The 21,694-nt window shown below is 40.8% G+C and overlaps 1 protein-coding gene across 5 annotated transcripts in view; it reads left to right on the top strand.

Moving 5' to 3' along the window:
* LOC111161951 (phosphatidylinositol-4-phosphate 5-kinase type 1 alpha) overlaps positions 1-21,694 on the top strand; it is a 39,437-nt gene that overhangs the window by 4,158 nt on the left and 13,585 nt on the right. For 4 of the 5 annotated variants that reach the window (XM_022526036.1, XM_022526035.1, XM_022526033.1 and 1 more), the window contains exons 2-6: positions 16,639-16,670; positions 18,421-18,501; positions 20,153-20,283; positions 20,724-20,841; positions 21,021-21,173. In XM_022526036.1, coding sequence (XP_022381744.1) covers positions 16,639-16,670; positions 18,421-18,501; positions 20,153-20,283; positions 20,724-20,841; positions 21,021-21,173 — 515 coding nt within the window. Of the gene's footprint in view, positions 1-6,678; positions 6,718-16,638; positions 16,671-18,420; positions 18,502-20,152; positions 20,284-20,723; positions 20,842-21,020; positions 21,174-21,694 lie in introns of all 5 variants that reach the window. The other variant, XM_022526034.1, reaches the window with a different exon arrangement.

Below are 21,694 nucleotides of genomic sequence, written 5' to 3'. Positions count from 1 at the left end.
GGGAGGGAGTGAAGACTTTCTGTTTGGGAGACTTGATTTGAAGTTTGAAGGAGTTAGAAAGTTAGAAAGTAAAATTAGAATGCTAAAGCTCTTCTGAAATAAGAGCTGTTTGATAAAATCACATGTGATACCCCTTCTAAGGAAAAAGCACTTGAAACATTAGAAGATCATAAACCTATAGTTGCTTTTTACTTCAGAACATTTCTGAAATTGTCACCCTTTACCTATATGATTTTATCATGAGCACAAATGATTTGGAAGTAACTTTACAGCTCCTTTCCGACTGTATTTTACTTAACTACTTTGGGCAATCCCAGAGGACACAGGACTGAAGCATTTTTAAACTTTTTTTTTTTTTTTAAAGATTTTATTTATTTTTTTGACAGAGAGAGATCACAAGTAAGCAGAGAGGCAGGCAGAGAGAGAGAGGAGGAAGCAGGCTCCCCACTGAGCAGAGAACCCGATGTGGGGCTCGATCCCAGGACCCTGGGATCACAACCCGAGCCGAAGGCAGAGGCCCTAACCCACTGAGCCACCCAGGCACCCCCAGGACTGAAGCATTTTTATTTGGGACCTTTATCATAGGGCCAGCCTCATCAGTCCCTGATTCTGGTGGTTTTGTTCTTTCTAGAAGAGCTTTACCAGTAAATTATGCTCTAATCTGATAACACCAAATGGTAGGGGTTTTGTAGTTTTTTTTTTGGTCTGTATTCTTTGTATCTGGTGTAAAACATTTGTAGGCTGATCCTTTTCCCTTCCCTTCTTCCATATTAGTGAAAAGTAATACAATTTAAGCCACTTTACTAGAGTGAGAAACTGAAATTTGGAAATTTAAAAATAGAACAGAATATCATGCAGTTAGAATATCACCAGGTGCCATTTTGGACGACATTTTATAAGTAGGGAGAGAGGTTTCTGTTTGTTTTTTACATGGGGGTTTTGACACTTTTTTTTTTGCCAGAAAACTGACACCAGAATGTCTTTGTTTTTGATTAACCATTTATCTTTTTTTAATTATTGAAAAAGATTTTATTTATTTGAGAGAGAGCGAGAAAGTGCAGTGTGCACACAAGCAGGGAGTGGGAGCAGAGGGAGGAGAGAATCTCAAGCAGAATCTGCACAGACCGTGCTAAACTCAGAGCCTGAGGCCAGGCTGAATTCCAGGACCCCAGGATTATGAAGCCAAAACCAAGAGCCAGAGGCTCAACTGACTGAGCCACCCAGGCACCCCTGATTAACCATTTATTTCTGCCATGGCTGCCCAAGCCTAGTCAAGTATGATTATATAGACTCATTAAGTATCCAGTATCTGATAGTAATTGGTAGTAATGCACTGATAAGTTGGCTTTGGATATCAAAATAATACGTTTTGCTTGTTAGTTTCTGTGTGCAGTTCTGGGTTGATACAAAAGTCTTCTGATTCATAACTTGGCTCAAACAGGTGCCAACTACTAGTTATTACATATTTTATTAGTCTGTTTTTCTCTGATGATATAGTGGAAACTATAGCTGGTGTAATGAACAACAGAGATAACACCAGGCCAAAGACAGAACTGGGGATAAAGAAGGAAGGTGGTTATTTTATTCTTTAAGCTGTATATTTTCTTTCCAATAATTTTTGGGTGTTCTGACTAGATACAAAGCAAGAGCAAAGTTGTTAATTTCTTCTTTTTCCTGGGTGTATTTCTTGATCACGAATAAAAGTATACTTCAGGAAGTATGCTATTTTCTGATAGCCTGGTAGAGGGAATCTCTTTTTCTATGTGTTCCAAACCCCAGCCCACCATTCAGTCTCAGAGAGAGTGGCCTGATGGTATTTCCTAGAGGAAACCCCTTCCTAGCCCATTTCCCCTATTGCACTTCACTTCTCTACCCTTTCCTATCAAAAGAGCACTGTTTAGTTTCTAAGTATGTGTTAGTTGGTTTTGTTCACATCTCCTGTGAGCGTCCATCGTTCTTTTTATTGTTTACTATTTGAAGTGAACCTTTTTTGCTCAACCTATTTTTTTAAACTTTGTCCCGTCATTTTTCTTTGTCCTTCTACGAAATTCCAGTCTGTTTGTTTGTAATGACTGTCGACAATAGATATTTTATTTTAAAGCTTTTATTTTTAAGTAACCTCTGCACACAGCATGGGTCACTAACCTAAAAGATCAAGAGTTGCATGCTCTACTGACAACCAGCCAGATCAGGCACCCCTGTAGACAATACGTATTAATTGGCAATCATCTGATTCCAGAAAAGATTTCTTCCTGATGAATCTGAGGAAGACTTTGGCAAAAAGTAAGGAGGGCAGGTTCCTTGTAGGGAGTACAATATATCTTATTATTTGCTTTATGTACTTAACCAAGTAATATGGAAGTAACCCAGAATTAGCAGTATACCAAAGGATCAGTGATGTTAATGGGAAGTAGGCTAAGGGAAGGTAATCAAAGGAAGTTGTAGGGAGAGAATGGGAAGAGGGTTTTTTAAGGATTCATAACTAGCTAGAGCAGAGTAGCTTTCCTGTGCACAGTGTACGTAAACACCCTGGTGAACTTCAAATTTTCGTTTACAAGAATGTGTATAAAAGAGATGATGAAAAAGTAACATATCTCTGATTTTCCTTGTAATTGTCTTGAAGTGCATTGTTGGGCAATTAATGTTCATTATGATATCATTAAAATTAGACTTTCTCTGCTGAAACATGTACATTCCAATCCAGCAAGAGTCATTGCTTTTTCAGGATAGATAGAGCCAGATTTGGAAATAAGAGGTGTCAGTCTGCCACGAAATCTCAAATATTTCTTGGCCATGGGTGGCTTATCCAAGAGACTCAGGTCTTTTATTTATTCATTTTTTAAAGATTTTATTTATTTAGTTGTCAGTGAGAGAGAGTACAAGCAGGGGGAGCAGGAGAGAGAGAGAGGGAAAAGCAGGCTCTCCACTGAGCAGGGGGCTCGACACAGAACTCTATCCCAGGACCCTGGAATCATGACCTGAGCGAAGACAGAGACTTAACCAGCTGAGCCACCAGGTGTCCCGAGACTCAGGTCTTCCCCCCCCCCATTTTTTTAAAGATTTTATTTATTTATTTGACAGAGAGAGAGAGGGAGAGAAAGAGAGAAAGAGCACAAGTAGGTAGAGCAGCAGGTAGAGGAAGAAGGAGAAGCAGGAGATGTGGGGCTTCCATCCCAGGGTCCTGGGATCACGACCAGAGCCAAAGTCAGAGGCTTAACCAACCAAGCCACTCAGGCGCCCCGAGGCTCAGGTCTTTTAAAGATGACCTCCCTCCACCCCACCATTTTGAAAGTTTTAGGGCCAAGAGATACATATTTGAGGCCTGAGAACCATGAAATTTGCCTAGTAGGGATGCCTGGGTGTCTCAGTTGGTTGAGCATCTGCCTTTGGCTCAGGTCATGATCTCAAGAGTTCTGGGATTGAGTCCTTCATTAGGGCGCCTGCTTCTCCCTCTGCTTGCCTCTCACTCTAACTGCTGCTCCCCCTGCTTGTGTTCTCTCTCTCTCTCTCTCTGACAAATAAATAAGATCTTAAAAAAAAAAAAAAAAGAAAAAGAAATTCGCCTTGTAGAAGCAAAAGTTTACCAAGAGGGAAATATAGAGATATTTTAATTAAATTTGGAAACAGGTTCAGGGAGCTTGTTACTAGTGGCAGAGATGTTGCATTGAGGCTGTATGTTATCAAGATGAGTCTTAGTTTAAAAAAAAAGGGGGGGTGAGTCTTAGTAAACTTGTGGCTCATTCCTTGCTGCTTAACAGTTGGCTGTTATCTGAGGTGACCCCAGGACTGGTAGATCAGACGGCTTTGTGTTTTTGAGCTTTTGCTTCTAGGAGCATCTTTGCCTTTCTGACTTTTTCCTAGAAGATCCTTAGGAAAACTTGACACTTAGTAGGAAACAAAATTCAGTTTTTCTCTGGGCTGTGGCTTGGTTTCTTAATCGGCTTAGTTTAGTCCTTATTGAGGGTATAGTAATGGTCCTTTTTTGTTTCTAAACACTAAGTTTTTGAGTACTCAGCGCTACTTCTCAAGGGGTGGACTGATATTTCAGACATTTCTGAGTATTTTCATTTGAAGAACATATTGTGCCCCCTACCTGCAGGGGTATGCTTAAAATGGTTTTCAGTATCTCAAGGTAACAAGGACCAAAGAGATTGCTTCAAATAGTGCAGCAGATAACTGGGCTGTGTTTGTGTTTTGTGTGGGGTTTTGCTTTGATTGGGGGTTATTTTTTGTTTTTGTTTTTTTCTTTTAAACCCTCTCTCAGTCTGATCAACCAAGAGAACTCCTGAGATTTAGCATTTTGTTTCCCAAAAGTCTGCTTATATCGCTTTGTGCTCTGTGTTGGTATTACGGACACATTTGTATGCAGTAGTATTGAGCTTTGTCTTTGGGATTGCTTCTTTACAACCTGCCCAGGCAAACTCGAGTTGTCTAAGGAATGCACATCCGGCCAGCCTCTAGCATCCCCAAATTATATGGGTACTTCAAACATTGAAGTCAGTCACACACTGCCTCTTAGTTTCTCATCGGGTGGATGATGTCATTTCATCTCCGACGGAAATGCTTCTGCTCTGAAAGTGCAGGGAGAGGCTCTGGTATTAAGGCCAACTCTGTTTTGTTCCGCACCCTGGGGGCGGGGAAACAACTCTTATATCAGAGGTTTTCACAGTTTGGAAATATCTTTATTTCAGTTATCTCTTTTAAAGCCAACTCATTTACCCCCCTGAAGTTTGCCTTTTTTATACTTCTCAGAATTATATTAATGATTTTTCCCTTCCTCTACATTTCCTCCTTCTCCTCAGTAGTGAATCTTAATGTCCTGTAGTTCAGTATTAGCAAGCAAATGTATGGAGAGTCACAGTGGTGTTTTGCCAAGAAACCAGCCCCTCCAGTACCTTTTTAATCAGAAACACACTTTAGGGTGGGGTCAAGGACCAAAATGGAGTGCTTCCTTAAGACTAGGACAGAGTTACTCAGAAAAATACTCTGACGTGGTGTGATGATTCATCATTGTATTTTAGCAAGAATCAATTGGGTTGTTGCCATTTTGGCCCTTGACTGGTTCAGCTGCTTTGAAATTATTTTCATAACATTAAAGATTTCCCAGGTTATTTTCACAAATTAGCAGATAGATTTTTTATATTTTTCAGGGCTAGGTATCCAGGAGATAAGCTGAAATTAGGTATCCCCATTTTATAGGAGAATATTAATATTCTGGAGGACGTGAAAGATAAACCTCTTCAGGGAGAACCTCTTGTATGTGCTGATGAAGTTTTGTTTCAGGTTGTACAAACATCTCAGAATAATACATGGTAAAGAAAGAGAGTGAGGGGCGCCTGGGTGGCTCAGTGGGTTAAGCCGCTGCCTTCGGCTCAGGTCATGATCTCAGGGTCCTGGGATCGAGTCCCGCATCGGGTTCTCTGCTCAGCAGGAAACCTGCTTCCCTCTCTCTCTCTCTCTGCCTGCCTCTCCATCTACTTGTGATCTCTCTCTGTCAAATAAATAAATAAATAAAATCTTTAAAAAAAAAAAAAAAGAGAGAGAGAGTGAGTGTAGAGGAGTCATGTGTATTTGTAGCTCAGGATTGTCAGCAGCATTCTGGACATTGTCTTTTTACATTTTTTTCTTCTAGTGTGTCTCTGCAGCAGCTTAATATGATTGTAATGAGCTTGAGTTAATGTGTGGGGTAGGAGTGATGTTGGTCTGTATATGTGGGACTGTTGAGTAGTGGTTTACTGGGGAAAATGGAGTATACAGCAAAGAGCACAATAAAGTCAGCCCTGTGTATCTCTTTTCCTTAATTACTAAATTATTGATGTAATTATTTTTTATATAAAATTTACATGGATAAGGAAAAATAGATATTTAAAATTACTAAATTAATCTAATTCCACTATTCAAGATAGTTATACTTAAACATTTTGATATATATCATTTTTTTGGACCTTTTCAATGTGTATAAATAATACAAGTGAATTTATAGATAAGTTTTTACAAAAATATGGTACTATGTAATTTTTTTTTTACATTTTTCCATGTCCTATCATAAATATACATAAAAATAATGGTTTATATGTTCCATTTTATGGCTGGATTTATGTCACCAATCTCCCTTTGTTCATTTAGATTTTTTCTAGTTACAGTATCTATCCAATAAATAGTTTTGACATACAGTGCTGCAGTAAGTAACTTTGTATGTACATTTTTGTCCACTGATGTTTCTTTAGAATAAATTCCCACTTCTGGGTCAAATTGTACATGTATATTTTTAAGACTTCTTGCTAGATTTTGCCAAATTACCCTCCCAAGAGTGGAAAACCCTCAAATAAGATACACACATTATTTTTTGAAAGGGCACATGCCTGTATGCAAAGGAGTTTTGTACCTGAAAAATTTTTGCCAATATGAAATCACTCCAGGGTGAAATGATTTGGGTTACAAATTTTGTGACCACTCTTGGAATTTTTCTGCCTGAACTTCTCCTTTACTTGTTTTTTGAATGTTAACCTAGAGCTACAAAAAAAATCATTTTACATTTCATTGTATGGTGCTAGGGGTCAGGTTAGGTCCTGTTCATAATTTTATATTTCAGAGCTTTTTTTTTTTAATATGCTTATTCTGCTGTAAGCAAGTAGAACCCCAGAAGTAAGTGATAACTTTCTGTTTTTCCTCATTTAGGTTTCAACTTTCTGTGCTGTGGGGTCAACCATAAGAGAGGTAGATCTGATGTGTATCTGTGCTGAAGAAGCATGAGCTCCTTGTAGTAACTAGAAGCCAAATCCTCTTCCCTATAACAATTGCAGACTTTTTGTAGTAGTAGTACATGGCCTTCTTCTGAGAAGGCTATGGATGTCTTGCAAGCATTATTTGACATTAGCTCACATTCTCTCTGCCCTCCCCAAAAAAGATGCTATAGTAACACAGAAGTTTCTTTTCTCACAGTTCCACAGTATAATATGAATTAATTGACTACCTTTCGTCTCCCTCAAAGTTTTCCTATACCTTCATTTCCTTTTTTTTTCAGTAAATGAGTCTCAACTCTTCTTTTCCCTTTCTGCTGCATCTGTCATTTCCCCTGACCCTTCCCGTTCTATAGATAGGTTTCATAATTCACAGTGATGATAAAAAGTGGTAGTATTTGTAGAGCATTTATTATATGTTAAGTGCTGTACATGACTTACTTAATTCTCTTAACAGTCCTGTGAGGAACATGTTGTTATTTCTCCATTTTATAGATGAGGTAACCAAGGCCTAGAGAGTTAACTAACTTGGCTAATGTTGCCTAGTTAAGTGGTGATTTAGTACTCAAACCTAGGTGTTCTGATTTCAGAGTCTGCATTTCTGCCTACCATGCTGTTACTGCTCCCCTGACTAATCTGATAGTCTGTGTGTGAACGAACTTGATTTTAAATCAGATTAACTGTTTGATATTAATTGGGTACTGACTGAACCAGGACTCCTTGGTGAAGGAAAGAATAGTACAGAAAACAACTTCCTCTTCTGACCTTGGCTCTCCTGGAAAACAACAGAATTTTGAGCTCTTCTGTACATAATAATGTGGAGTTACTGATTCTTTCAGTCTTTTATCTTAGATATCTTCAAATATCTTAGAAGTGAATGTGCCAAAAGAAAAAGTTAATTGCCAAGGATTGGTAACTGATTTTGCAGTCAATTACAAGATCCCTAAAACAAAAAGAGTTTGTCTATCATATGCCCTCTTTTTATCCACTGCAAATTCAGTAATCATAAAAGCCTTATGCTTTTAATCAGAGCAAGTCACAGTCCCACATACACCAAAAAGAAAACTTTAACCTGAGATGGATAGAGCTCTTTTTTTCCTCTGTTAAAGTTGTTGTTTTATTACAAAGACAAGTGAGGACCTTAACATCTATAAAACTGTGAAACTGCTCTTTCAAGAATCAGACTTGAAAGAAGTTTCTGCTGCTCTAGAATATTGGCATTATTTGGTTCAGAACAAGGATAACCTCACTAAAAGAAGTGAAAGGTATTTCCTACTGTTTTTCCCAGTAACTTTGATGACCATTGCCAGAGGAACAGAGTTGTCATTATTGTTAACTTAAGACTGATACAGGAGTACCTGGGTGGTGCAGTTGGTTACGAATTTGACTCAGGTCATGATCTCAGGGTTGTGAGGTCGAGCCTGGTGTCAGTCTCCTTGCTCAGCGCCAAGTTTACCTGGATTTTCTGTCCTCCTCTCTCTGTCTCTTCCCCCCATGCTTGCTTGCTCTCTCTCAAATAAATAAGTAAATCTTTAAAAGAAAAGTAAGAGATTGGGAGGAAATGAAGGAGGAGGGACTCTGCTCTTAATCCTCTTTCAGTGAAAATGAAAAATAGATTTCCTTGTCCCAAGGGAAAAGGGTACCCAGGGAAAGAAAATATGTGTTCCTATTGTCTATTAGCAATTCTGAGATTTATTTAGTTTGTAGAGCATTCTAGTTCCCCTGATGCTTTCTTGGCCCACCTAGACTTTAGATGGCCAGAAAATAGAAAACAATAGATGATGTAGAAGAAATAATTAAATTGGGATTAGGAATGTGAATTCCCATTCTGCCTCTGTCATCTTTGGTCTGTGATTTTGAGCACATCCCTTATGCTTGTGCTTTTCTTTATAAAGAGGATTAGACTAAAAATATTACAGGGCCTTTCAGAATGATTTTTTCATAATATAAATGGTTATTGATTTGTTAGCTTGGCAGTGGGTAAGTAGCATCATTTGTGACTGAAGGAGCTAAGTTTTCAACTTGTTTTGTTTAAAATCAACTCTCATGGGGCTTCTGGGATGGCTCAGTCAGTTAAGCATCTGCCTCTTGATTTCAGGTCAGGTCCTGGAATCAAGCCCCAAGTCAGGCTCTGTGTTCAGCACAGAGTCTGCTTGTCCCTCTCCCTCTGCTCCTCCCCTTCTCATTCCTTCTCTCTCTCTTTCTTAAATTAATAAAATCTTTAAAAAAAATTTTTTTAAAGTCTTTTTTAAAAAAATCAGCTTTAGGGGAACCTGGGTGGCTCAGTGGGTTAAGCCTCTGCCTTCGGCTGAGGTCATGGTCTCAGGGCCCTGGGATGGAGACCCTCATTGGGCTCTCTGCTCAGCAGGGAACCTACTTCCCTCTCTCTGCCTGCTTCTCTGCCTACTTGTGATCTCTCTCTCTCTGTCAAATAAAAAAATCTTTTAAAAATATATAAAAATAAAAATCAGCTTTCATCAGGAGCTATAGATTTCAGCCGGACTGAGCTTGCTTGGCCAGAGTTTTTAAAAATTTCCAAAGTGAGAGGGATGACTGGGTGGCTTAGCCAGTTAAGTATCTGACTTTGGCTCAAGTCATGATCTTAGGGTCCTGGGATCAAGCCCGCCCCTCGAGCTACCCGATCAGCAAGGAGTCTGTTTGTCCCTCTGCCCATTCCCCTGCTCATGCTCTTTGTTTCTCTCTCTCAAATAAATAAATAAAATATTGAAACAATTACCGGAGTTATTATACCTTTGCTTCTCTGGGGTTTCGTTTGTTGTGGTTGTTTCTGCTTCTCTAGGTATTTTACATTTTCTTTCTGCAGAGGAACTAGGATTCAGTGTTGCTATGGTTGGTTCTATACATCTGTTGATCCACTCAAAAATAATTTTTTTCTAATGCAGTCTGTTTTGCTTTTAGTACTGCAACATTAACTAGTAGTTTAGAATGTTTCTTGGTCCAGGACCTGTTAATGAGTAGGAGTCCCAACTTAGTGCAGTATAAAAACAAAGTCACTGTTAGAGCTTCATCTTGATGCTTCCTTTTACCGGAGAAAACCTCTCAGAAAGAAGCTAGCTCAGGTGAAGAAGCTTGATTATCCAGACTTGTTTTCTTCTATGGTATTTTTTCCCTAACCTTTTAATTATAAAAATTTTCAGACATAAACAAAGTAGAAGGAACAGTATAAGGAACCTCCATGTGCCCATCATCTAGACTCAGCAGCAACATTTTGCCAAACTTGTTGCATTTCTTCATCTTCATTTCCCAACTTCCACCCTGTGGAATGTTATAAAGCAAACCCAGTCTTCATCTGATTGCAGCATAGGGGCTTCCGAATGTTATTTCTACAGATAAGGACTATTTTTTGGGGGGAGGAGGGGGGTAGGGACTTGTGACATAACACAATAGCATCGTCACATCTACAGAATTAATAGTGGTTATTTATTTTCTTCTCTTGAGGCTTTTGTCTCAGAAATCTTTTAAACTACTATTTTTCTTACCTATTTGTTTGTTTGTTTATATGGAATGCTTCTTGAATTTGCATGGCATGCTTGCGCAGGGGCCATGCTAATCTCTAACCTTCCAGTTGTAGTATATGTGCTGCCAAAGTGAGCACTACTTTACTGTTTTTCTAATCAGCATGCAGTCAAGTTTCATACGTTCTATTTGGTGGCTATGTCTCTTACGTACTTCATTTAATTGGTTCCCATACCCTGTAGTAATGTTTTAAGGGTCTGATGAGCTCCATTTGTAAGCTTTTAAGGTGTTGTACAAATAAAAATTTTGTCAGTGGAGAGAAATACCCTTTTTAAAAAGGTATCTGTTCATTTTAGTTTTGCAACCAGTATTAAAGAGAACTAGGAGAATTTGGAGATGCCTGAGTGATGGCAAAAAATGCAGAAAAATTTGTGAGCTCCTCCAGGTCAGGAACATAAAACTCTCTGTCCATAGTGCATATGCATTGCTTCTTGACATGTAACAGATAATCAGTAGTTTTTGAATAATTGAATGAGGAGGGGGAGCAGAAATAATTCAACATTGAACTGGTACTGAGGTGTTAAAATTGAGCCAATGAGGAGAAGCCAAGCTGTCAGCCTCCATACCCACCCTGACCTTGGGTAGTGTGCTCTCTCCTCTTCTGTAGCACATGCTACATTTCATGGTGTGGACTGATCATGTAGGCATTTTATTTTTTTATTTTTTTTTTAAAGATTTTATTTATTTATTGGACAGAGAGAGATCACAAGTAGACAAAGAGGCAGGCGGAGAGGGAGAGAGGGAAGCAGGCTCCCTGCTGAGCAAAGAGCCCGATGCAGGACTCGATCCCAGGACCCTGAGATCATGACCTGAGCCGAAGGCAGCGGCTTAACCCACTGAGCCACCCAGGCGCCCTCATGTAGGCATTTTAATAATCCTTTGGAGTTTTGGCTTAGATGGGAGAGGTAGGTCCCTGAGAAAGTTTTCACTGGGTAAAGTAAATTTTAACATTTGAACTCTGCCCTATACTCTGTTTTTCCACCCCAAAAGGAAAATGATATATATGGATCATGGATATGGATTATAAGATAATATATCCTGATCAGAGAATGTTTTTCGCAAAGATGCTAGAAAACCAACTTGCTGCTGAACAATATTCTGGTCTTTTTTTTTTCTTTCTTTCTTTCTTTTTTAAAGATTATTTATTTGAGGCGTTAGGGAAGGTGGGGTGGGCAGACAGAGGGAGAAGCAGGCTCCCCGCTGAACAGAGATCCCAAGCCACCCTGGGCTCAGTCCCAGGATCCTGGGGTCATGACCTGAGCCCAAGGCAGAGGCTTAACCCACTGAGCCATCCAGTCAGCCCCAACAGTATTCTGATTTTATCTATAGGGAGGAATCTCATTTCCCTTGAACATTGGCTGGCTGGCATTACCAAGCCCAGTGTGCCCATGCTGAGTTGGTCTTCTAGTCTTTTCTTTCTCTCTTCTCCCCCCCCCCCACTTCTTCTCCTGCCTTCTGTTCTTCCTCCTCCTTCTGTACTAATAGGAGAGAAAGGTTGATTATGAGGTGAACGTGTACAATGTTATTGACCCTTCAGTCTCATGGACTTCTCCAGTAGAGAGTTTATCATTAGCAGAGACTTGGACCAAGTGGTCCAGCCTTAGCAGATGGTATCTTGTTCCTTAAAATGTCATTCTGTTCTTCATTGGGTTTCTGGACCACCTGGGTGTTAACAGCAACATTGGTAAGACTCTAGGTATTTTTCTCTTCCCTTCCATTCTTCTGTGATAGGTTAGAGGTCTGATTTGTGCAGGAGTAAAACTTCAGGCAAGGAAGAGAGTAATAAGTCTTAGGTCTTTGTTCTCCTCCTCCTCCTGTGTTACTTGTTCTGATTATCATTATATATTTTTAAAGATTTTATTTAGAGAGAGAGGAAGAGTTGTGAGTAGGGGGAGGGTCAGAGGGAGACCAAATCTCAGGCAGATTCTGTGCTGAGCAAGGAGCCCTATGCAGGGCTGTCATGTCACAACCCTGAGATCATGACCTGAGCAGACTTCAAGAGTCGGAGGCTTATGGGACGCCTGGGTAGCTCATTTCATTAAGTGTCTGCCTTTGGCTCAGGTCATGATCCCAGGGTCCTGGGATTGAGTCCCACATCGGGCTCCCTGCTCAGTGGGAAACCTGCTTCTCCCTCTGCCTGTTCTTCCTGCCACTTGCCTTGCTTCCCTTCCACTGAGTGAAGTCCTCTCACCCTGGTTCTGGGTACTTTGCAAGAATGTAGCAGCTCTAGAGCTACTTGTTGTGGGATAAAACTAGGAAAGGTAGCAAGGTAGAGCTTTTCAGGGAAGTATAGGACTTTCTTACTAACTCTTGTGCTTTGAAATCATTTAACTGCCTTTTTTTCCCCTCCATTGTTTAATTTTGTCTAGTGACTACTTATGTACAGAGGAGGTTATTTTCTAGATAAGAATGTCAAAGAGGATGGGATGTTGGCCCTTCTTGATTCTGCCAGGTCCTTCCAGACCTTTTTCTCAGTGGCAAAAAAGGAAGGGCTAGGTCAGGCACTGATTAAGGAGTCCAGAATCAGTGTTTGTCTTCTCAACTGAAAGCATACTGATTTTCTCATTGAGAATCAGTGATTCTGTAGTTTGCATGTGTGCAGTTGCAGGAGGGTGTGGTGGAGGGGTACAGCTGAGGGGTTTGGGAGGAGCCAGGTAATTTGAGATGCTAATTAAAATTCCTTGAAAGTCTAGGTAATTGAGCATTAAACCTTGCTGTGAGCCCAATTTTGCTTTTGCTTTAGAAATCACACAGAAAGAATACATTTGTATAGCACCTTATGGTCCATTTGATTTAGCTTATCTCATCTAATCTTTACATAAGATTTTTTTTTTTTTTTTTTTAAGATTTTGTTTATTGAGAGAAAGCGAGAGAGAGCACAAGTGGAGGGGAACAGAGGGAGAGGGAGAAACAGACCTCCATCTCAGGACGCTGGGATCATGACCAGACCTGAAGGCAGACACTTAATAGACTGAGCTGCTCAAGCATCCACAAGATTTTTTTTTTTTTTTAAAGATTTTATTTATTTATTTGACAGACAGAGGTCACAAGTAGGCAGAGAGGCAGGCAGAGAGAGAGGAAGGGAAGCAGGCTCCCTGCCGAGCAGAGAGCCCGATGCGGGGCTCGATCCCAGGACCCTGAGACCATGACCTGAGCTGAAGGCAGAGGCTTTAACCCACTGAGCCACCCAGGCGCCCAAGATTTTTTTTTTAAATGATGCCATGTGGGGCTTGAACTGACAACCTTGAGTCAAGACTTGAGCTGAGATAAAGAGTTAGATGCTCAACTGACTGAGCTACCCAGGAGCCCCTACATAAGCCATTTTTTAAGATTTTATTTATTTGACAGAGGAGAGAGAGAGAGGAGCCCAAGCAGGCAGAGCAGCAGGCAGAGAGAGAATTGGCTCCCTGCTGAGCAGAGAGCCCAATGTGGGACTCGATCCCAGGACCCTGGGATCATGACCTGAGCTGAAGGCAGACACTTAGTGACTGAGCCACCAGGCGCCCCAAGCCGCTGCCTTCTTTTTTTTTTTTTTTTTTTTTTTTCTTTTCTTTTTAAATGTTATTTATTTATTTATTTATTTATTTATATTTTTTATTTATTATTATTATTTTTTAAGATTTTATTTATTTATTTGACAGACGGAGATCACCAGTAGGCAGAGAGGCAGGTAGAGAGAGAGGGGGAAGTAGGCTCCCCGCTGAGCAGAGAGCCTGATGCGGGGCTTGATCCCAGGACCCTGAGATCATGACCTGAGCCGAAGACAGAGGCTTAACCCACTGAGCCACCGAGGCACCCCTATTTATTTATTTTCAAAGATTTTATTTATCCATTTGACAGAGATCACAAGTAGAGAAGCAGGCAGAGAGGAGAAAGCAGCCTCCCTGCTGAGCAGAGATCCCAATGTGGGGCTCCATCCTAGGACCCTGGAATCATGACCTGAGCTGAAGGCAGAGGCTTTAAGCCACTGAGCCTACCCAGGCACCCCACTGAGCCATCCAGGTGCCCCATCTTTTTTTTTAAGATTTTACTTATTTACTTATTTATTTGAGAGAGAGCACACGAGCAAGGAGGAGAGGTTGAAGGGAGAAGGAGAAGCAGACTTCCCAATGAGTAGGGAACCCGACTCAGGACTCCATTCCAGGATACTTAGTGACTGAGCCACCCAGGCACCCCCATAAGGTTTCTAATATAGGTTCATTGTTTTAGTTAAGCATAGAGAACAATTTGTCTGATCTAATAGGGATTTGAACCCAAGTCTCCTGATTTTTAAATAGCTCAGCATGTTGACTCCTGGCTAAAAGCTTATAAGATATAAAAGGTTAGACCTTGGGGTGCCTGGGTGACTCAGTCGGTTAAGTATCTGCCTTCAGCTGAAGTCATCATCTCAGGGTCCTGGGATCAAGCCCAGCTTTAGGCTCTCTGCTCAGCAGGGAGCCTGCTCCCCCGCCCCGCCCCCGCCTGCCTCTCTGCCTACTTGTGCTCCCTCTCTCTATCAAATAAATAAATAAAATCTTAAAAAAAAAGGTTGGACCTCTTCTTCTTTGTTGATGGACACCTTAAATTTTATAGTAAGTCAGTAGCAGTTTTATTCATAAGTCAGAGTTATCCTTATTGTTCCTTGGAAGCTTTAGCTTGGGGTTCCAGTACTAATTTATTTTGTCTTTTACCTAGCTGAAGTTGATCTGATTAAAGATGAAACATCTATAAAGGGTGTAGATAATTGGGCTTTTCTGGTTTTCCAGTTTTCTGGGTCATTTTATGTAGCAGATCTTCCTAACAGCTAGATGACATTTCCATTGCCTCCTATTTTGGGAAGAAGAATGAAAACCATCTGTTCCCTTTTTTTTTGCCACCCTGACTGACTATGGGGAAGAAGTTTTGCTGCTCTGCTTATTGGTAACAGAAGTATGTGGTCTATGGCCTATGTACGACTAAGGTCTATTGTCATAACCTTTCCTCTGAGCCCAGCTATATTCTGAAATTCTCAGGGCCCTTGATTATTTGCCTTAAACAATGATAATTAGAGCTTCACCTTGTTGCCCTTAATCCCATGTGTTGCTGCCTCATCATTCGTCCTTAAACATACACTGGAACCTGGGATCTTCCTGCTCAGGTGTTATTGCAGATCCATCCCATTAGGCTCCTCTTTTTAATTTTCTTTAATATGGCTAATCTTTATTCCCTTTGAATTTGTTAGAATTAGATTGTAGGTCTCTATCAGTAGTCTTTGTATATGAAGGTCAATATTTTCCAGTATGAATGGGGGTGGCTTGGGGAGTAGGGGGACGACACAACAGTCTGTCTTCCTGAGTGGTCATGTGTCTCCAGTGTGATCATTGATGAAGGTTATGGGGATGACAGACCCTTAAAAACTGATTTAACCTTTCAGAGTAGATTTTCTACAGATAGGTTCTTTTAGTCATTTTGTAAACATATTCTTAAAATCTTTCCTAAATTTAAATGGATAAAAGTAATAATACTTACGAGATTGAACTACACAATTATCTTACACATCTGCACTGATTAAATATTTGGTAAGTAAAACTCACTTTAGTAAGTAAATGCTAATAAATTCCTATTGAGTTGCAGCAGAAATCAAAATGAGGTAGGGATGCAGAATCATTATTTCAACATTGTATTGTCGTATCCTTAGCTGCCTTATTTCCATAGATCAACTCTTTACCTTTCTCTGAAATAATAAATAGAGGAGTAAAGCACCACAGATATGCTCTAGAAGTTCTTACCCTTTTAGCTGTACGGGAAGAATTATTAATCAAGCCCTAGACTCTCCAGTGAGTCTTATGTATCTCTTATGCTCTTTCTCTTTCAGCCATGGTATCAGATGAGACCCTTTTATCCTGATGGTTAAGTGTATCAAGAACAGATATATTTCCTGGAGAACTGACTAAGAAAAGGGACTAGAACAAGAATGGAGTATGCGGGGGCGCCTGGGTAGCTTAGTGGGTTAAGCCGCTGCCTTCGGCTCAGGTCATGATCTCGGGGTCCTGGGATCGAGTCCCGCGTTGGGCTCTCTGCTCAGCAGGGAACCTGCTTCCTCCTCTCTCTCTGTCTGCCTCTCTGCCTGCTTGTGATCTCTGTCTGTCAAATAAATAAATAAAATTAAAAAAAAAAAAAGAATGGAGTATGCATAAGGCCTCTATGAGTATGGAAGAAGAGGAAGGGATATTTAAAATCCCTATCCAAAAGGATTTAGTATCACAGAGCAAAAGGCAGGAGCTCATTGTCAGGTTTAGTTGGACTCAAGCCCCAATTGTTTCAGTGTGCTTGATAGAAATTGTGGGCCCTAGTGTGTGTGTATGTACACTTCTGATTGTGGTTTTGTTTATTCTTTCGACAGCATCAGGAATCAAGAGATCCATGCCGTCTGAGGTGAGTTTGATACTGATACATATTTCTGAAACTTTAATTCTGGAATAGAAGGATACCTGTTTAAGACATCTTTATTTTCTCGGGGCGCCCTGGTGGCTCAGTGGGTTAAAGCCTCTGCCTTTGGCTCAGGTCATGATCTCAGGGTTCTGGGATGGAGCCCCACATGGGGCTCTCTGCTCAGCAGGGAGCCTGCTTCCTCCTCTCTCTGCCTGCCTCTCTGCCTACTTGTGTTCTCTGTCAAATAAATAAATAAAATCTTAAAAAAAAGACATCTTTATTTTCTCCCTACTTGAATCTTGGAAGCTAGACAGGACTTTTACATCTCTTTGGTAAACTAGAGATTAAACAGCTACTTTTGTTGTAGTTTATTATAGATATTAATAATAGCTCGCATTGATTGAGCTTTTTTTTTTTTAAATGTATCAAAGGTAGTGTACCAAAGAGTAAATAATTTATCTAAGCGTCCTTTATTCTTATTTAATCTGGTAAACACTCCTGTGAGCTAAGTACCATTGCTATCCATGTTTTATAGATAAGTAGAGTGAGGATTAGAGGTTCTACAGTTGGCCCAAGGTCACACAATTAATAAGGCTGGGATTAAAACCCACATAGTTGTCACTAAAGCCTACTCTTTGGTTTTGCTGTTACTGCTTCCTGGTTGCATAGCTTCAGTGAATTTGAAGAACTTCTTTTAACCATATAGATGCTGTTAATTTCCTGAGTTTTTCTTTTCTGTGCAGAATATCTTCCATTTACTTAACTTTCTTCCTATTCAGTATTTCCCAAACCTCTTATTTCTTGCCTCTCTCCTGGGTTTTGTGACAGGATTTCAGAGTGCAGACCCCCTTTGGCCTGAGATTTTAGGTTTTTCTCTTAGAACCTCTTCCAAGATCTTTGAGATGATATACTGAGGGTTTTCTGATATTAAGGGCCTTAGAAAGAAGAGTAGAACTTGAATATCAGGCCCTAAGATCATGACACCCTATTTACACTGGCCTTTTTGCCTCTGGTTTATTAACTTAATGAGTACTAACATCACGAAGAATACCTTTGCGTCTTTTGTGTTTCATCTTGATGTGGGAAATAACCTTCTAAATTCTGCTCTACTGGTATTACTCCTTCCTTATTTTAGGGTCTATCCTGTGGGTGGAAAACAAAGCCATATCATGTTGCCAGGAGTCTCTTCAAGGCACTGAGGGCTCCTATCTCAGAAGAATCATCTTATTGCCTCAGCTTTTTAATTCCTAGGCTTGCAGTACTTGAATTTGCAAGTGGCTAGATCATTTTTACTGGTGAATGCACTTTGAGCAGGTAGTATTCATGTCAGGTTGAAAGTTACAGGGGTAGAGGTTTCTGAAAGAAAGCTGGTGAAAAAAGATGGGGGTCTGTGGAACTACGTTTAACCTGCCTTTTGTGAACTAAGGTTTGTTCTTTTTCCTGGAGCAGCTGTTTTATAGTTCTCTTGTCTCTACTTTTCCTTAATGTCACTCATTTTTTTATGTCCCCCCCCCCTTTTTTTTCCTTGAGGATCAAAAGTGAAATATGTGTCCCTTGGAATTTTCTTTGTTCTTTTAGCCAGTTAATTCATTTGGAAACAACACTAAAACTGTGTGGGTCTTGTGAAGATTTTACAAAATATTTGTAACGTAGAACGGGTGGGTTGAGTGTTCAGTTTGTTTTAATGTATCATGGTAGCTATATGGTGTATTACATGGGGATCATATGCTAATTTTGACTCTTCTTTTTCCAGGTGCCTTATGCCTCTGGCATGCCCATCAAGAAAATAGGCCACCGAGGTGTTGATTCCTCAGGAGAGACGACGTATAAAAAGGTGTGTCTGGGTGGAACACTTTCATTTTAGTCCAGGAAGGGATAGCTCTGTCCCGTTGGTTTTATTCTCCACATTTTGTCTCATTTCTTGATATCCTAAGCCTTTTGCACAAGAGCTATCATACACCTTGGACTTTAGAGTTTACTTTCGGTTCTGGACCACTTTGGGAGGTGCTCAGGCTTCCCAAGGACAGTGTTCAACCGTTCCATTGAGTGTTTATACCTTGTTTGATACAGTGTGTGTAGATATCTTGGAGTTCTTGGAGTTCTGGCCCATGTAAATTTTTCTTGTGGGTGTTCTCTGTCTTTATTCCATTGTCAGGTACCTGACCCGTTCTGGGAATGGGCTCGAGGCCCTTGTCAATCCAGCAGTTACTTATTGAGCTCTATTTATGTGCTGAACATTGAGACAAAAAGATGAGTTTCTAGGCTAATTGGAGAGGCACACACTTCAAAATCTAGTTACATATATATGTATGTGTATGTGTGTGTATATGTATAAAATTTGGGGGGCAGAGGGTAATCTCTAACAGGGCACCTGGCTGGCTCAGTAGAGCATGCAGTTCTTGATTTCAAGGTCATGAATTTGAGCCCCACATTGGGCATGGAGCCTACTTAAAGTAAATTAATTTCTGACCCTAACATGGGGCTCAAACTCATGACCCTGAGATCAAGAGTCACATGCTTTACTGACTGAGCCAGGCAGGTACCACTCTAGTTAACATTTTAGTGCCTAATGACGACTAAGTAGAAGTACAAGTAATTTAATACTTGGTAAGAGTCGGGGATAAGGGAAATCATTTAGAACAAAACTGTCCAGTAGAACTTTCTACAGTGATTGAAATGTGCTATAGTCTGTGCCCTCCAATAGTAGCCACTAGTCATACTTGAATGTGGCTGGTAAGACTGAAAAGGCAGATTTTCAGTTTTTATTTTAATGAACTTAAGTAGCTATCTCTGGCCAGTGGCAAGTATATTGGACAGCACAGATCTAGATGATTTGATATTTTCCCATGGGATTATAAGAGTGAGGTTCTTGAATTCATTGTTTTTGATTATAGTGTGATCATTTTAAACCTAAACACTTCTTTCAGAAATAATTTTAGTTTTTCAGGCTTTCTCTTCAATTAGGAACTTTTTTTTGTCAGCCTGTCGTCCTTGGGACATGAGTCAGGCTCTGCCCTAAAGGACTGAAGCTTCTGTAGCCAGGTAGTCCTTCGGAATATCAGTCCGTATTTTAGTTACAGTCTATTTTTCATGAATAAAATGTTTGGAGAGCCCCAGACATTCTGCACGCAGGAATCTTTGTAGTGAGACTTAAAATTTTTCTCTCAATACAACGTATCTTCCAAATGTTGATATGGATTGTGGCTTCCAGCTATAAATTTGGAGAAGCAGGAACACCTTGCCTAGCTCAGGCTGACTCAGTCCTGCCTTTGCTACTGTGTATTTTCATACCCTTGCAACCTTTAGCAGGCTTAACAGCCATGTAAAGCAAGTAGATGGAGGAATTGGACTGCCACAGCTTAGTCTGAAGTACCAGAAGTGCCATTTGCTTTTGAGTGCTTCTTCTGGCTCTTCCCTCCTGAGTTTTTATTGTTCTGATCAGATTTAATACTAGAAACTTTCCTATTTTCTCTTTTGTTTCTCAGACAACCTCATCTGCCTTGAAAGGTGCCATCCAGTTAGGCATTACTCACACTGTGGGGAGCCTGAGTACCAAACCAGAGCGTGATGTCCTCATGCAAGACTTCTATGTTGTGGAGAGTATCTTCTTCCCCAGGTACAAAGGTTAATGTTCAGGGGAATACCGTGGGAAGTGTGGCTTTTTCATATCAACCTCAGGCCAGTTTTCGGGGTTCAGGTCTAATTTAGGCATGTGCCTAATGTCCAGTCCTTGACTTGATCTTGGGGTGATGTAGGAATAGAGAATTTAGAGAACAGATGGTGTCCTTTGAATGCTTCCATAAGCCTCCGGCCCTAGGAGTGAGCCCTAAAAAGCAATTCAGTGCACTGGGTAGGGGCAGTCTGACTCCCTGTGCCATGTCTTAATCCCCATGTTGTGGCTTTGTCCCACTAAGTAACTGACTCATCTAATCCCTCTCTTTCTCTCAAAAGGGGTGTATTGACCTGCCTCTGGGTTACTCTGAGTGTCTGCCCAGGGTGGACTTCCCGGATGACAGGGACTGGTAAATTACAGCTTTTTCTATTTTAACCCTACAGTGAAGGGAGCAACTTGACCCCTGCTCATCACTACAATGACTTTCGGTTCAAGACCTATGCACCTGTTGCCTTCCGTTACTTTCGGGAGTTATTTGGTATCCGGCCTGATGATTACTTGGTAAGCTCTCGTTCCCAGGACTCTATGACTCCAGTATCAGAGGCATCCTCCTAAAGGAAGACCCTTTCTCCAGTCTTGCTCTAATATACCTTTAGAACAGAATTGCATCTGTACTTAATTTCTGGTCGGACAGGCCCTGGTATTTCTGAACTTCTTACTCTCTTCTTCCTGGGCCCCAGTACTCTCTCTGCAGTGAGCCGCTGATTGAACTCTGCAACTCTGGGGCTAGTGGTTCCCTCTTCTATGTGTCCAGCGATGATGAATTCATTATTAAAACGGTTCAGCATAAAGAAGCGGAGTTTCTGCAGAAGCTGCTTCCAGGATACTACATGGTGAGGGAAGAGGAGCACTGGCCACCTCTGCTGCCCACTCCACTCCTAGACAAGGCTGGGGGGCTCTCTTGGGACACCTGCATGGCTCAGTCAGTTAAGCATCTGCCTTATGCTCAGGTCATGGTCCAAAGGTCCTGGGATCAAGCCCTGTGTAAGGTTTCCTGCTCAGCGAGGAGCCTGCTTCTCCCTCTCCCTGGCCCCTGCTTGTGCTCTCTCTCAAATAAGTAAATAAAATCTTTAAAAAAGGAAAAAAGGCTGGGGGGCTCTCTTCAGCAGGGCAACACAAAGTCAGCATTTCTGTCTTAAAGATGTAGTTTGTTTTGGGGCTTTTTGCCCCATCTCTTTGGCGTCTCTGGGGCTAAAAGGGTTTTTTTGTGTCTTTTTTTTTTTAAAGATTTTATTTATTTGAGGGCGATAACGAGAGAGAAAGAGCACACGAGTGGGAACAGTGGCAGAAGGAGAGGGAGAAGCAGACTCCCTGATGAGCCCCACAGAGGGCTCCATCCCAGGACCCTGGGATC

Source organism: Enhydra lutris, unplaced genomic scaffold (assembly GCF_002288905.1).
Source record: "Enhydra lutris kenyoni isolate GAN:26980312 unplaced genomic scaffold, ASM228890v2 scaffoldscaffold88, whole genome shotgun sequence".
Classification (NCBI taxonomy): domain Eukaryota; kingdom Metazoa; phylum Chordata; class Mammalia; order Carnivora; family Mustelidae; genus Enhydra; species Enhydra lutris.
The sequence above is the reverse complement of the archived record's forward strand: the minus strand, read 5'-3'. Positions and strand labels throughout refer to the sequence as shown.